This window comes from Akebia trifoliata, unplaced genomic scaffold (assembly GCF_017979445.1).
Source record: "Akebia trifoliata isolate Shusen 1 unplaced genomic scaffold, ASM1797944v1 Contig01180, whole genome shotgun sequence".
NCBI lineage: Eukaryota > Viridiplantae > Streptophyta > Magnoliopsida > Ranunculales > Lardizabalaceae > Akebia > Akebia trifoliata.
The window spans coordinates 1-16,719 of NW_028237569.1; the positions used below are offsets into that span (position 1 = coordinate 1).

The 16,719-nt window shown below is 33.4% G+C and overlaps 1 protein-coding gene and 1 long non-coding RNA gene across 7 annotated transcripts; one reads left to right on the forward strand and one right to left on the reverse strand.

The window, feature by feature from the left end:
- Positions 1-58: 58 nt before the first annotated feature.
- LOC147380633 (uncharacterized) lies at positions 59-5,452 on the reverse strand. 6 transcript variants are annotated; one of them, XR_015175208.1, is made up of 7 exons: positions 5,119-5,452; positions 4,855-4,999; positions 3,600-3,798; positions 3,219-3,382; positions 902-929; positions 423-788; positions 59-317 (listed from the first exon to the last, which is right to left on the reverse strand). It is a non-coding gene; the product is annotated as an uncharacterized LOC147380633 (long non-coding RNA). The 6 variants fall into 6 exon arrangements; XR_015175210.1 differs by lacking the exon at positions 3,600-3,798 and adding an exon at positions 2,938-3,007 and having other exon boundaries at positions 4,681-4,999; XR_015175207.1 differs by having other exon boundaries at positions 4,681-4,999.
- Positions 5,453-16,026: 10,574 nt separating this feature from the next.
- On the forward strand, positions 16,027-16,710 carry LOC147380634 (putative disease resistance protein RGA4; the record flags this gene model as incomplete). The annotated part of the gene is made up of 1 exon (XM_086431421.1): positions 16,027-16,710. A coding segment is annotated over exon 1 (684 nt), but the record flags the coding sequence as incomplete, so codon positions are not given.
- Positions 16,711-16,719: the final 9 nt, after the last annotated feature.

A 16,719-nucleotide genomic window follows, 5' to 3' on the forward strand; every position in this document is an offset into this window, starting at 1 on the left:
TTTGGGGAAGAGGGGGGGGGGTTGGTTTATTTTTTTATTTGACTTGGTATTTTTTGACTTGACTTGTGGACTGAAAAAGATGATCACATCGGACTGGCCAGGGCTACCATATTGCTTCTAGAGAAATTATCCTTGGTGGACAATGTTATCATATTCTGTTTTTGGCCACTCTAATAAAGACACAAGATCATTGGTATCCATAATGAAAATTAAAAACAAAATGGTATCCAGCATCAGTAAGAACATAAACAATCCTTACTCTTGTTGTAGTATTCCCATCACTTCCATAACTGGAACCTTCTGTCCCACATTCCACACTGCACCCAATGTCATATAGTCAAAGAGTTAGTAGAGCAGAAAATTTAACAAACTATTTTTATTTATTTTTATTTTTATTGATAAATAACAAACTGATTTTTTACCAAGGACATTGTAAAGACGGAACACTTGTCGCAGAAGCATAGAAAAATAGCAGACTATCAGCAAAGCGACAATGATAATAGATCAACAAACTTGTGACACCACAGCACTCCCAGCATTCCTAATTGAAACTGCATGCCCATCAAACCCTTTCAACTTCTTAACCAAGCCTATATTTGAATGGATCTCCAAAATCAAGTTTGCTAATGTGCAATGGACCCGTATCTGTTACATTAGGACCATACATGCAGATGGGTGCAGAACTATTAGTTGTGTCCTAGACATTCACCACAATGGTTTGTTTGCTCGCAAGTTGGTGCAGAAGCTTCTCCACTAATGATGGGACATCATAGGATGCATCCAGATACCTATTTGAAGAGTGAATCCCATTATAAAACTCAAACCACTCTAATGTAGAACATCAACTTGGGAACAGCCATGAAAAGTGAAAACTTCTAGTGTGCCCATGTGAAGAACTTACCCCATGGTTGCTTTAATACGCTGTTCACCTGTAGCATTTGGGGGGAGGTCAGTGTTATACACAGCAAAAGTCAGTACGACACCAAGGTGATTGGATTTTAATAGCTTGAAAGGAGAGGTTAGCTAATTGATTTTTAATCACAGAATATCATTTTTACACTTGAATTTGATGTCTTAGATAGATCTTTGATGATATTCCCACCCTTTTTATAATGGGTGAGATCGATAATTAAAATTGACAAGATTGACAATTCAAATCATTGAGATTGACCTTTACACCTATTGAGACCAATGATTGTAAATTGTCCATCTCAATATTTGAACATTAATCATCCAGATCAAAGGTTCAAATTTGCTTGTTACAATTATCAATCACAATGTTTCAACGTAAGTATATCATTGAGATCAATGATTCAAATTATTGAGATTGACAATTTGCTCAGTTCGCCATTTATTGGGGTGAGGGGCATTAATTAAGAAACATTTTGATCACAGGGTGCATTCATAAAGATGTACCTATCGCAGGGTCTATTAGATGATTTTCCCTAAAACTTTCATTAGAGAACTATTGTGATTGATAATGTGCCTTGGTATGTTTTTAAAAGGACATTACGTTGGCAACAATGCTGATGAGGCCTGCATCATTGTATCAAGAAGATCTGTTGAGTCGTTCAAAGTTTACAAAAGAAGGATTTGGTTCTGTGAATGGAGTTTATATTGTGTGCACAGAGGATAAGATTATAACTCCAGATTTTCAGCGATGGATGATTGAAAATCATCCAGTGAAGGAGGTGAAGGAGATTGAAGGTGCAGATCATATGGCTATGTTTTCTAAGCCACATGAGCTATGTCATTGTCTCTTTGATATTGCCAATACCTACCTTTGATTCTCTATCTTATTTGTTGTCTGTAATGTGTACTTTCAAATTAAATGGAACAATCATAGAAGCAAACAAAAGTACTCTTACTCATCCAATGAAATGGGTATTATAGAAATAAGTATTTCTCTAAGAAAAACACTTTCCTTAAAAAAATGGGTAACATTGCTAAGTAAGGAAAAACTACACTAAAATATACACTTCATTCTTAACTGTCACTTAGAAGCATAGCCACAAAATTCGATGTTTTTTTCAATTGAATTCCGGTAAATCTGCCATGTATAAGAATTTAAGAGAAAATTACTTTAAAGACCATGCAATAGGGAATTCCAAATTACTTTAAAGGCCCCATAGTTGGGACTTTCTTCTAAATGCACATGACTTGTCAATCTTTGTTTTTCCTTTAATTCCCTTACTGCAATCTATTGTGCAAACTCTAATCAGTTAGTTTTGATGACCATCATAAATCTGGGATCCACCGATCACGTGTACCCACATGTATTAATGGCATTCCACCGATCAAGTAATTAGGATTCTATATGGCCTAATCCTCAAAGACTCAACATAAGGGCCTGACTCCGGCTTGGCTTGAGATTGATAAAACAGATGATGGGAAATAGGAGTTGAAGAAGAAATTGGTGAAGCATAAAGCTGCATGGGTGATGAGGGACCAAGTTCAATAAATTCAAGTATTTTTCGTTCAAGATGTCTCTGAAAGCTACCTAGGTGTTAGTAATACTCTGCAATCTATTTTGAGTTGGTTGTAAACAAAGCTGGTTTCTTAAGAAAAAGTTCTAACAAGATCATCCTCAAGATTACTATTAAGATATAGAAAATTGATGCCTGATCTAACCTCTCGAGAATGTCCACAATTATACTCACAAAATACTAATAGAATAGATTTGTGTTTGGTTGAGTCAGCCAAATTGAAAGACTAGAACATTCATAGAAAAGGCTTGTTGAGTGATCTAATCCAATTTAGTAAAAGGCATTAAGTTATCTAGGGTGCTAAATAATTTAGATAAAATATTTAGCAAGTTCAAAGTTATTTTGAACCTACATCACAGATCTGATAAACATCAACTCTAAAGTGGCAACATTGCAAACAAGCACTAAAACTCAAAAGAATCAGATGTTTTGCATGAATAGCAAGGGTCACCTATATTATCACACAATGATTGGCCCCCCTTCCACAAAGTCCATCCTTGCAATTGCTTTACAATAGAAATCTTCAAAACACAAGGTAGATCCCTCATATTATGAATGTTGATATTCATGCCAAACAAATATAACAAGACAAAATCAATCTCAAAAATCACTTCATACATGCATGTAGACTTAATATCAATGAGTTAAAACATATGCTTAATTTAAGATATGCTAGAAGTAGAAGATTATGAACAACAGCCAAATCCATCTAGAATGGAAGTCTCCACAAACCTGAGCACATTTAAGGTACACACCATCCAACCACTTTACGGATTAAACAGGTCATCCTCAATTTGTAATTTGTATTGCTCTTCCCAATACAAAAGCGCCAAGTTTAAAACTATATTGTTCTTCATCATTAAGACAGCAACTCCAAAATCAGCAACTTTAACAACCTGAAGTACAAGACTTGGGGTTATTTTAGAAAAAGGGAAGTATATAACCACATATCACCTAAGAATGATAAAGCCATAAATAGATTAAGCACAATGATTCCAATACTTCAAATATGAAGTTACATTCCACAATGAAAGGGTATAAAGTAAAGGCAGAATTAGGAAGGTGAGCATATAATTAGGTAAAAAAATAATTATTTATCAAAATAAAGCATACTAGTTGTGACTATTGCTGATTTAATCATAGCTGGAGACCTATCTGGATGCAACAACTTAAGAAGTGCTACAATTCCAGCCACATGAGAAGCAGCCATAAATGTTCCAGGAAGAAATATGAAAGGTTGAAGCATGTTTGGTGATGACTTTCCCGGGCTGATTCCTGCTAAGATTTGCACTCCAGGGGCAACTATGTCTGGCTGTACCATATATATACATAGAGGAGACATGGTTTTTTAAGGTCCAAATAAATTCTATTTTCAAAATATTTATAAAAAAGAATACATCAAAACATTGGAGTTCATGTATTAATGGAACAGATATATTTTATTTTATTTTGACTATAAATAAATATAATTATACGCTTGCCTTCAGAATTGTGGGTGGTAGTGAATTAGGCCCTCGGGATGAAAAACTTGGTATTGGCTTACCAATTATAGTTTTGGTAGGGCTCAATGAAACATTAATGGAAGAACTGCACATTAATGATCAACGTAAATTCAAGAGATCGCGCCAAGGTTTATAATTTGACATTTTGAATTTCATTGGTGGGAAGGGAATAGAGTAGTGGATTTCTTAGGATGATTCATATTAATGAACATATAGATAAATACAAATATATTGTTTAGCCACAATGAGAGCAGAACCATTATTTTCAACCACCTCATTTAGACTCTTTGAAAGCATGACAATTTCATGAGAGAAACATAGAACAACTTTTCCATCAACGAAATAGTAGTCTAATATCATATTCTCACACAATCTGTAGAAATTAACTCAAATATGTCAATGCCACATATATAGAAAAAGATATGATAAATCTAATATAGAAAAAGAACAGAGAGTCCTGTAATTGCTAAATGTGGTTAGTCCATGAGAACCTAAGTCAGAAATATAAATTAAGCGGATTGACTTGTATGAGATCCATAGACTGATGTGATTAGTCCTAGATTAATGTAACTAAGCATCTTGAAGTTAAAAATCAGGATCTTTAAAAATAAAAATCTGAAACAATGAAAATAATTTTATAACAAAAGTGATAAGATCCCAATTAGAAATTCTACCTAAAATAAGACGATTACCTAATGTTTAGTAAGGCATCTCCCGAAGATCAAGTGGCAAGTACTTCTTCTTCCCGTAAACTTCTCTCAAAATCGTTTTCTTTTTTGCTTTTGCGAAATTATCATTAAAATTTGAACCATCACTAGTCTATGAAGAGAATCAACAACACCAATAATTATAAATCACAAATTGACCTTTTAGCTTAGATTGTTTATGAGATGCCTCCACAATTCAATGAGATGCTCCAGACTTGTCTGAACCCAATATTAATAGAGAAATCCGAGTGCTAGAGCCAAAAATCCTTCAATTGGTTCAACAGATCGCAAACTTTGATCCTCCCTGCTCAGATTTACAGAAAAATCAAACCCGAATCCAAGTAAATGGATAACTAACAGACATAATTCATGAACAAACTTCAAAGAAAAGAAGAGATCAGGTCGAGATCCTGTTGTTCTTACCCATAGATGCAGCTCTATAACCTTAATCCGGTTGTTCAAACTAGAATCTGATATAGATTAAAGGATTTGGGGTGATGTTCGAAAGAGAGAGAAGGAAACTATGAGAGTGGTCAAGAGAGGATTCGGGGTGATGTTAGAGAGATCAAACGAGAGATCGAGCGAGAGATTGAAAGAGAGATCCAGAGAACGAGCGAGAGATTGAAAGAGAGAACCAGAGATGGAGAGAGAAACCTACGTTTAGTAGGTTAGGGTTTAATCACAAATCGATCGAGAGAGGGAGAGAGAGTAGAACCTTCCCTCTTCTCGGCTCTCTCTCGCGATAATAAACTTGTTTTAGCTTGTTTTATTTTTATTCCTTTTATTAAAATAAAATAATAAATGGAAAAAAACCAAACCCAATCCCACGGTCTCAAGCACACGAATTAAACTTTAAAATATTTGATGGCTTGATGGACATAATCTTAATGTCGTATTTTTGGACTTTTTGACGTAGTGATAGGTTTATACACATTAATATGCTTTCAAATTTTTAGAATTACCGTTTGAGTCCGAGGTTTTGAAAAATGCTAAAACAGGGGTGGAGCCAGGATTTTTTTTATTGTCGTGGGGGGTGGCAAACTACATATAGTTTATGATGTCAGTAATTGATTTACTTCTATGTTTTAAATCTAACATCATGGCCCCTTGACCTCGGTGTTCTCTTATAGACTAATTCTAAATGACATAATTACCCTCATCTTCAATATCTATCAAAAAAAAAAAAAACTCTCAATTTTTCTTTCCAAAGCTATCATTTTCAAGCTATTTAATCTCTATGATAAATTATTTAAATCTATTTAAGCTTATCTTTATCCATTGTTTTCAACATTGTCTTATTCCTTTGAAGAAAACCCTAACTTTTTTTATTTAAAAGTTCTATCTTTCCTTGAGGTTTGAAGGTCAGGACAAGTATAATATCGTAAGGTTGACATTGACTGTTTTAGAAGGAAATAAAAACAATCAAGGGTTGAAGATGTAATTGGTTTTGAGGGGGAAAAATAAGCATTCAAGCCACTTAGTATAAGTATATAAAAGAAGACTATGTTGAAGAAAAGATGCCATTATATTGATAAATATTTGAGATATACCCTTGTTTTCAAATTGATGACATACCCCCCCCCCGGCGGTCGTTTTCAACCTCATGTAAAGAAATTTATCCTTTTTTTTGACCTTAAGATTCTATCTACTTCAAACTTCAAAGTTAAAGGCAAGATAGGATTTTTTGGCAAGTAGAAAACGATTGATAGAAGGTGACGTTAAATAAATTTAAATTAATTTTTCATAGTAGTTGAAGAGCATGAAGAAGATTAGTTTCGAGAAGAATAATCAAAATAGAATTTTTGCTAAGTAGATAACCATGGGATTTTCGGATAAAACAATCTACTATTTGCTACGCTGAAAATGACATATTGAAGATAAGGTTCAATAGACTAAAATAAATAAATTTACCAACTCATGGAGGAGAGGTCTTGAAATTATCTTGATAGTACAAATTCCAAAGTATTTACCAAAGGAAAATGCTGGAATGACACAGGGTATTTACTGCGATTCTCACAAGTCTGACATGGGATGTACACATAACCATAGATGTGTTTCCTTGCGATACGAGTAAAAACCATCTACACTTACGTATGCATCTCCACGTCAGAATTGTGAGAATCACAGTAAATCCTATGTCACCCCAGCACGACCCTTTACCAAATCACTTTTTTTTTTTTTTTTTCTATTGTGGCTATTGTTTATTTTTTCTTAAATGCTACATACAAAGAACATGCAGATAATTCATTTTTACAAACCAAGGCCACACTAGTAATTAGTGTCAAAAAGATACATCAATGGATAAAATATACAAATGAAACTAATGTTACTAATCATCCATTCATGATCTCTCAACAAATAGAAAGTCCTGCAGTTATCAAAACATTTCCCCTCAGTTTTCCCAACATTTTGATCCATGATGCCCATGAACTCTATCATCTCTTCAATAATCTTTGTTCCTCAAATCTCGAGATTCTTGGGATATCTTCAACGAAGTTGTATCCGATTTCGCTAACGAAGTTGGATTATGTGCCATACGACAACGTTATAAACATGTAGTCATAGTCGTAAAAGTACAAGTTCTAATTAGGACTTTATATGAAGAAGAGGTAGAAGAAATTAATCGACATGTTATGCATGATATAATGGAAAGTAATGGACTAGGTGTGATTCCTGCATTAGAATCTTTTGTTGATGCCTTAGAGACGAAGAAATTTGAGAAAGGGAAGTTGAAGGAGATGTGCATGGTGTGCTTAGATGAGTTGGTTGGTCTTGATGTTACAAGGATGCCATGCTCGCATTTGTTCCACAAACGATGCATCATGAATTGGTTGGAAGATAAATTTTCCTGCCCTATTTGTCGCTTCGACATGCCTACTTGATTCTTAGTTGCTTTGATTTTTAATCTTTATTTGTTTTCATAGATGTACATTCATTTTTTATTTATTTATTTTTTAAAATTAGAAAGACACTCACAAAAAATGTACTGGACATGTTATTCTTTGTCTCGTCTTCTTAAATTATATTGGAAAATTGTAATTAGAATATGAGTAGACTAATGCTGGAATGACACAATTATTCTATAAAACTTAAAATACAAAAAAGAAGATTGATAAATGCATGGAAAGATACAAATTTTATCTACAACTTTTGAACTATCATATTCATTGTAATTGTGATAATTTGATTGAGTTATTTCCTTTTTAGATTGAGTTCTTGAGAATCATTCATTTGAGTTCAAATAAATGAAATAAATCTATGAGAAAACCTAACAATAGAATGAGATTTCAATAGTAATCATATTTCATTGTCGTAATCCGTCGAAATAATGATTTTTAGAACATTTTGAACCCTAGAATCAATAGAAAATGAAAGAACTAATAGCAATTTTCTTCATCTTCCCCAATGGCATAGAGTTTGCTTCGGGTTTAGTGGGGTGAAAAAGAAAAAAAAAATAAAATTGGAAAGGTAGTATTAGAAAAGGGAAAAAGAAGAAAACAATATAAAAATTTGTGGATGTTATTTAGGAAGGGATAAAAGAAAAAAGACATAAAGTTGAGGATATTCTTGGGAAGGGAAAGAAGTGATAAAACAAAGGAGGAGGGATAATTTCCTTGAGATACGTTGTTTATGGTATAAATCTTAAGACATAGAGTGGGACTTACCGTTATATTTTATTATATATATTATAATTTAAATATATTATATATTTAACCATATTCAAATAAGATATTAATGGGGGGATATTTTAAATGTGCGACTAACCCCACTAAGTAAGGATTCCACACTTACTAAGTAAGGATTCCACACTTACTAAGGGTCCATGAACTCACCTTGTGACATCCAAAAACATGATTAGATGATTCAAGGTTGTAACGACAAAATTAGATGAACTTCATATATATATATATATATATATATATATTATATATATATATATATATATATATATTTTTTTTTTTCTTCTGAAAAACTCTTATTTTTCACCATTAAATTTTATTTCTAAGTTTGAGAGTTAGGTGGAAGATCAGTAGCGTCAAATTTCAAAATGTTGGATTGAGCTTAGAAAGGACATTGATTTTAATATATTTGGATTTGAGTTTTTCGATGAAATTTAGAGGGTTGTGGTTCTGGATTAAGGGAGCCATTAATTTTAATTTTCACCGTTATTTTTAGTTTTAAATTTAGGAGTACAGAAGCCATCAATTTTAAATACCTACGATCAAGCTTATAAGGGTTTTTATTTTTTTATTTTTAGACTGAGTTTTTCCACGAAATTTAAAAGGCCTTAGTAAGATTTAAAATCTTACTAAGTTAGTCATGGTAGCATGATTAATAAAGTAAGATTTGTTTAAGTAAAAAACTAATGATGTAAGGGGGTTTTTGTAATAAACTTATGAAGATAGTCAAAATTTATTTATCTCGCATAGAAAGTAAAATCACACATACAAAAGATGGCAAGATTTATGTGATTCCATGTGGCACATTGAGAAGTGTGAGCAGAGGCATCAATGGGTTCGTTTCGGATCGATTTCTAAGGTATTTAGAACCACAACCATTATGTTTTTTCGGATCCAGTTCTTATCGGTTCGATTCCATCTCTAAACTAAGTGGAATTGGAACCAACAAGGAATGTGGGTACCCATTGTAAGACTGAACATTAAATTGTTTTATTCCAAAGCATTCAGCTGCTTAAATAGAGAATACAAAGTAACAAACAATCCACTAAATCTGGAAACTAACAAATTCCTAAAAACTTGGTCAGTAACAGAGTTACTAACAAATCCCCTACAGACTTGGTCTAGTAGGACTTATTCTAACTCTAACACCCTCCCTTAAACTGAATGTGTTGTACTACAAACATGCAATTTAATTGAAAAAACCCTCCCTTAAACTCAGATAGCCATGGAACACACTCCAAGTAATTTTCGTAGCTTTGTGAAAGCAGGTAATTTGAAACCTTTAGTCATGATATCTGCTAGTTGATCCTCACTTCGGCGATACTTCAGATCAAGAGTTCCATACTTCACTAGATCACATAGGAAATGATACCGGACATCGATATGTTTGCTTCTGCCATGGAGAACAGGATTTTTTGAGAGCTTGATGTTTGAACTATTATCACAGTACACTAAAGTAGGTCCATCAGGTGGACATTGTAGTTCTGCAAGTAGTCTTCTCAACCAAATAGCTTGACAAGCATACGATGTAGATAGCAACAAATTCTGCTTCAGTGGTGGATAGAGTGACAATTGGTTGCTTCTTGGATGACCACGAGATCGCTCATGATCCTAACATAAAGGTATAACCGGATGTGCTTTTTCTATCATCAGGGTCACTAGCATAATCGCTATCCGTGAAACCGATCATAACAGATGTTCCTCCCTTCTTATAGAAAATGTCATGATCAATTGCTTGGAATAGATAATTCTTCACCTTAAGATCCTTCAATCACTATTCGTCCAGCTTTGTTTTTTGTGCTTCTGTCAAAGCTAGCAACGCAGCTTCACTTGCAGGTTCTGCAACACCAGTTTCAACAAGATTCCAATAATCTTTTGATCTCAAAAAATTCTCCATCAGCATGCTCCAATGATCGTAGTGACCATCAAAGCAAGGTATAACTGGTTGCACGAAGCTTTCTAATGTATTTGCCATTACATATAGCTGTTGCTATCTAGAAGAAACGAGAGTGAGTAGTGAAGAGCTACTGCTCTGTTTGTACTTCTACTACACCTCTAAAGAGTCTATGGCTCTGATACCAAATGTAAGACTGAACATTAAATTGTTTTATTCAAAAGCATTCAGCTGCTTAAATAGAGAATACAAAGTAACAAACAATCCACTAAATCTGGAAACTAACAAATTCCTAAAAACTTGGTCAGTAACAGAGCTACTAACAGATCCCCTAAAGACTTGGTCTAGTAGGACTTATTCTAACTCTAACAACCATCAGTTTCGGTTCTCAAGAATCGAATGGGAAAAAATTATTTTAACTCACTATAATTATTATTTGAAAAAAAAAAATCAACATATCATGTACAAAATATCAACTTAATTGTAATTTATGATTTTTTTTTTCAAAAATTATTATGCCCATTTTAAGCTTCAATGCATAGTTTTTATAAAAAAAAATTGAAGAACTTTATATAATATGTATTGATTTTAAAATGTAGGAAAATCTTAAATCACTTATGGTATAAACAAAAAATTATAAAATAAATCGATTCCAAATACCCGTGGTATCATCAAATATTCTTCCAGTTCCAATTCCATTTTGGACTCTTATCTAATCGGTTCCAATAAAAAGAGAACCAGAATCAGGGTTTTCGATTTCTATTCAGATTCGATTATGTTAAATGGGTACTATTGACACCCCTAAGTTTTAGTCTGGATAGGGAGTCTCATCATGGAACTTGTCCTCTTATCTCCCTTGAGAAGTAGGTTTGATTGTGGACCAAGACTAGAATATTCATTAAGGGAGGCTTTTTTTTTTTTTTTTTCCAGCCTTAATAAAAGAAAGCAAGACAGGAAAATAAAAGGGCAAAACTACTTACTTTTTGTGTCAATGAAATTATATTGAAGTTGCTTGAACATGGTTCTAAAGAAGAAGTAACAAAAGCTCTTCTATAATGGTCCCAAAGGCTCTCTCAACTTTTTTATATGATTTATTTTTTGTTAAAAAAGACTTCAATCCAAAAGATTGTCATGTTGTGTTTAACGAAACACACAAAGCTAAGTGAAATTTAGTGAAGCAAAAAGTGAGTGAACCCAAGAGGAGTAGATGTGAAGATACCATGGGTCACATGCAATGCGACCCTCCTACCCTCCAAAACTTTATATCATATATTTCTGAAAGTTAGTCTGCAATTATTCCCTATTTGTAGACCCACTTGTGGGTTTTACTTTAAAAATATCATTTTATTCCAACATTTTAAATATGATAAAATTTTAAAATGAAATTGAAAATTCTAGATTATTATATTAATTCATATCAATCTATTAAACTACAGTTTGCAAAATTGGAAGAGATTGATTTTGACAGGTCGTGATAATCTGATGCCCTCCTTTGACATCCACTCCCATCACAGAACCGTAGATCATTTGAGAGTATCCCTAAGCAAATGATCAACGATTCTGTGTGATGGGGTGTATGTTAGAGGGGGGCTTCAAAAAATCATTATTCTTTTGACAATATTAATCATCTTAGTGCGGATCTGTGCGGTTCGATCATCCAACATGATATTCATGTGAACCCTACCAACAAGGATATGAATAAGGACTAGTATGTAAATCGAATCAATATCTTGTCAAATTGATTGGATAGTAGTAGGACCCTCGTTCATATGGTGGGACCAATTTGCATTTATAAAAGAGCACTAGAATACAGTGATTAATTTACTTACGTATACTTAAACTAAAATACCGATCCAGTAATATTGGGAGAATACATAGCTGTTTTAGTAATTTCCCATTCGTTAAATCATCTTTTATCTTTTACTCAAAAAATATTATCAATTATATGGACAAACTATGTCGATTTTGATCTTAATTCTTCTATTTGGGCAAAAGGATCCAATTTCAACATCACAATCTAATAGATTGATGCAAGTGAGACCACCATATGCCACATAGTCATCAAAGTTGTGTTCAACACCAACCAGTTGGAGTTTGGGGGGACCATACAAACATTAATTGGAAAATAAACCCATTTATGAAATATTTTTCAATATGTGCTTCCCTCCAATCACTTGCTGACATTTTATTTCAGTTTTTATTTACGAGGCTTATTTGTTTGTTGAGGCGTAATAATATCTCTCTACGATCCAAGGTTTTCCACTCAGGTTAATTTATCTAATAGTGTATGAGTAGATAAGACTAAGAGAGTTGACAATTGGGGCATGGCTCTGGGATGTGATGAGAAAGAACTTTTGTATATTAAAAAAAAAAAGAATTTTTTTAAAATTTGAATGTGTATTTAACTAAATTATAAACTGATTTGAACATCGGAATGAAATTTACAAATATCATGTCAAAATTCATTAGAATTTCCACTCAGGTTCTCATCATTCATATTTCATACTGCATACTTCAAGGTGTATTGCATCCCCATTCTAAGTAATCAAATTAAGTAGGGAAAATTACTTAATAAACCCTGGTGGAGTGTTTTTTTTCTTTCTAATTAGTCACTTAGTTTTAGGATTTCTCTTAATAGTCCATTTAGTAAAACTTTTATTTCTAATCAGTCCCTGAAGGCTACTCCACACATCTCTTATGATTGAAATGTCGAAATTGCTCCTACCATTTGAACTCACAATTTTCGTCTAGAAAAATTGGACTTTTGTCGTCCTAGTCAAGTTTTGGAGACTCCATTTCGATGGAAAGGATTTAAGAAAGAAGAAGAAATCATTTTCAAGTATTTTGAAGATGTATGTAAAAAGTTAGGATTTTTTTCATTTTTTTTATATTTAGTTATTAGATGAAAATCGATCCAAGGATTGTTCTTTTGGATTGAAATCATCTATACAAGTCGTTATGTCAAGTTTTTAGTCCATGTTTTCATATATTTTAGTCAAAAAAAACTTGAAAGACCAAATGGGTGGATTTTAAAGCCAAACCATAGTGAGGTCACTGAGTACTCGTTGGTAGGACTATAAATGGTTCATATCAAATCCAAAATTCAATGTATTCTGATTTGATCACTATGTGCCAGACCATGGATTCGAGTTCCAATAACAACCTGATTTGACAAAAACTCAATTTGATAACTTATCCTATCGGTTTTGGATTCAATCATCTTCTGATTTAATAGTGACCTAAAACGAAAACACGTTTTAAATATTTAGCCAACATATATATATTTTATGTATATAGATGATGTATTTTATATTTTATATACATTTTTATTAAATTATACGAGTTTCTTTCTTTTCGAGAGAGGAGGAAACCAACTCATTCTCCTTTGAGGTGCGAACAACAAGTCTTCTAGCTCCTATTACTTTGATAAGTCTGATATTTAACCACTAATAATTATCGATGAGAGTAAAATTGTAATTTTACGATTTGTTTTACTTTTAATTAACTTCTTACCCAAAACTATGTGTGTTCAATATCACGGCCCAAGTCCTTAATTCTTGCCCAATGGGATGAAAATCTGATAACCCTGGCCTGCCATACCTTTATGGGTTGACTATCAAGGCCCAAGCCCTTACTTCTTTGGACAAGCCGGGCTAATGGGCTCAATTTGGTACCAATCTGATCAGAATCCAATCCACTGACAATCAAAATCGTTGGTAAAAAGGCCACGTGGCACAATCTGCCAGTGTGAGGTTCCAAATTGTTGCGACACTCATCCTTGGTGGTAGGGCTGCAACTTGGGCGGGCTAACCCAAACTCAACCCGGGCTCCATTCGATTGATGGGCAAGCCTGGGTTGGGTTATATGGAAAATGAGTCAAGCCTAAGTTAGGAAATCTCAACTTGAATTCAATTCGGGTTGAGGTTCTGGGCAACCCGTCTCAACCCAAACTTGATGATATATGTTTACATATAAATGTTTTTATTTATTTATTTTTTTTAAATATTAGTTTTCTTTTTCTAAATATATTTATAAAATTAAGGGGAAAATTATAATATAAAAATTAAAAGACTTTGAGGTTGAATGTAAATTTATTTAGTGATTTTATTTATTTTTATTGTATTTATTTTTTAGGATATAAAATAAAATTTATGTGTTGATGAATATAAAATTAGACTTGTTCAATGAACCCAACCCGTGCAATTCGCCCAAAATTACCTAACTTGGCCTAATCTGAACTCAACCCGATTTTAGAAGCTCAATCCCGGGTTGAGCTTAGGTTAATGAGCTCTCACCCCATAGTCAAGTTGAGTTGAGCTTTGGTTGAGGGTTCTACAACTTGGGTTGAACCAAGGTTGACCCTCCAACATGCTTATGTTGCAATCCTACTTGGTGGTCGTGGTTGATCTGTGTTCACCAATCTAGGCTTTTGCATCAAAGTTTTAAGGTTTTTTTTTTATGGTTTGGGTTCAATATAGAAGTAATTCGTTTGGATAAGAATCAAGAACATGATTGGCCTAATTGTAGGATTGGAATCAACAATGACTCTGACTCTGATGTTGCAAAGGACAAAGACCAGTTCTAGTTTATTGATAGTGGGATGAGGACTACTACTGCAGACCCACCAACATTTCGAATGACTAGTTCTCTGATTGGTCTATTAGAAGTTTGTGGTCGTGGCCACGACAATTACATTATTTTAAGTTTGAGTTTTTCCATGAAATCTAAAAGGCCTTGCTGTTGGATTGCTGATTTGATAATCTATATGAGCCCAACAATCATTAGTAAGATTTAAAATCTTACTAAATTAGTCATGGTAGCATGATTAATAAAGTAAGATTTGTTTAAGTAGCAAACTTACGAATTAAGGGGGTTTTTGTAATAAAATTACTATAGATATATATGTCTGGTGGTTGCCACTGAGAGTACTTTCAAACATACCTTTCAAAAAGAAGAAATTTTTTTTTAAAAAGGAAAACTACGCTAGTGACACCCCAACTCTTACTTATCACAGCCCAATTTCTAAAATTATTTATCATACCCTAATTAAAGGTTAAAACTCACCGTTCAAATGTTAGAGAGGTTTGCCTCAAATTATATCTCAATATTACAAAACATTATAACATTCATTCACAATTTTAGTAATTATTTATAATTATGATTAAGCTCAAATAAAATCTTAAATCCTAAAAATAAAAAAAAAATCTATTAAAAAAAAATAAAGAAGGGTGAATCACCATTTTGTGGTTGAAAATTTTGAGTGGGCAACACAGTTCATTTTAATTTTCAAAATATACATTTGTCATTTTTATAATCTACGAATTTGTGAATACATGAGTGAATTCATTGATTATCATAGTGATAAATTCACTTAAAATACATGTTTTTAAATTAAAATGAATAGGGTATTGAAACTGGAATTTGGATAAAAGTTGTGTACGTTTTGGGAAAAATTCTTTATTTTTAATTAAGGTTTGGTAAGTAAAAATTGGAGTGCCAATAACAGTTCTAAAAAAAAAAAAAAAAATTGATGATGATGACCGCTTTACTTGAAATAATTGAAATAATAGTTATACAAGTCAAAAAAAAAAAGCCGGCCTAGCACTGCACAAGACAGTGGAATCGTTGGTTTAGTCTCCTACCAAACCAATAAAAGATTCTAATCTTTCATTCCTAATGTGTTGGCTTTCATGCTTCATCCTCATTGCTTGCTTCATTTTCATCAATTTGCCTCAATCTTGTTTCTCATTTCCAAGTATGGAGCATGCTCTCGTTTCCGTTGCGAAGCAATTGGGATCCATCATCTTTAAAGAGGCGGAGAAAGAGGTGAGACTGGTGTTGGGTACCCCTCAAGAAGTTGAAAAGCTTACTTTTACACTCGAATCTATTCAAGCCGTACTCATAGATGCAGAGGAGAAACAAGTAAAAGAGAAAACGGTGAAGCTTTGGTTAGAAAAACTAAAAGACGTGCTCTACGACATGGAAGATGTGTTGGACGAATGGAGCACCGAAATTCTCAGATCGGAAATGGAGGGAGTTGGCATATTAGAGAAGGTATGCTCCTATTTGTTCTCTCTTTGCAATTGCAATTGGAATTGCTTCAGTCAAGTTTCTTTACGTCGTGGCATCGGCCATAAGATAAAAGAAATAAAGGGCAGACTAGATGTAATTGCAAAAGACAAGGACCAATTCCAGTTTATTGATAGTGGGATGAGGACTACTACTGCTGAGGAACCACCAACATTCCGAATGACTAGCTCTATGATTGATGTATTAAATGTATGCAGTCGTGACCAGGACAAAGATATTATACTAAGCAAATTGTTGAGCGAGAGCAGTCAACAAGAAACACCTAATGTTCTCCCCGTTGTCATCTCTATATGTGGACCTGGGGGAATTGGGAAGACCACTCTTGCTCAAATGGTCTTCAATGATGATAAGGTGAAAAAC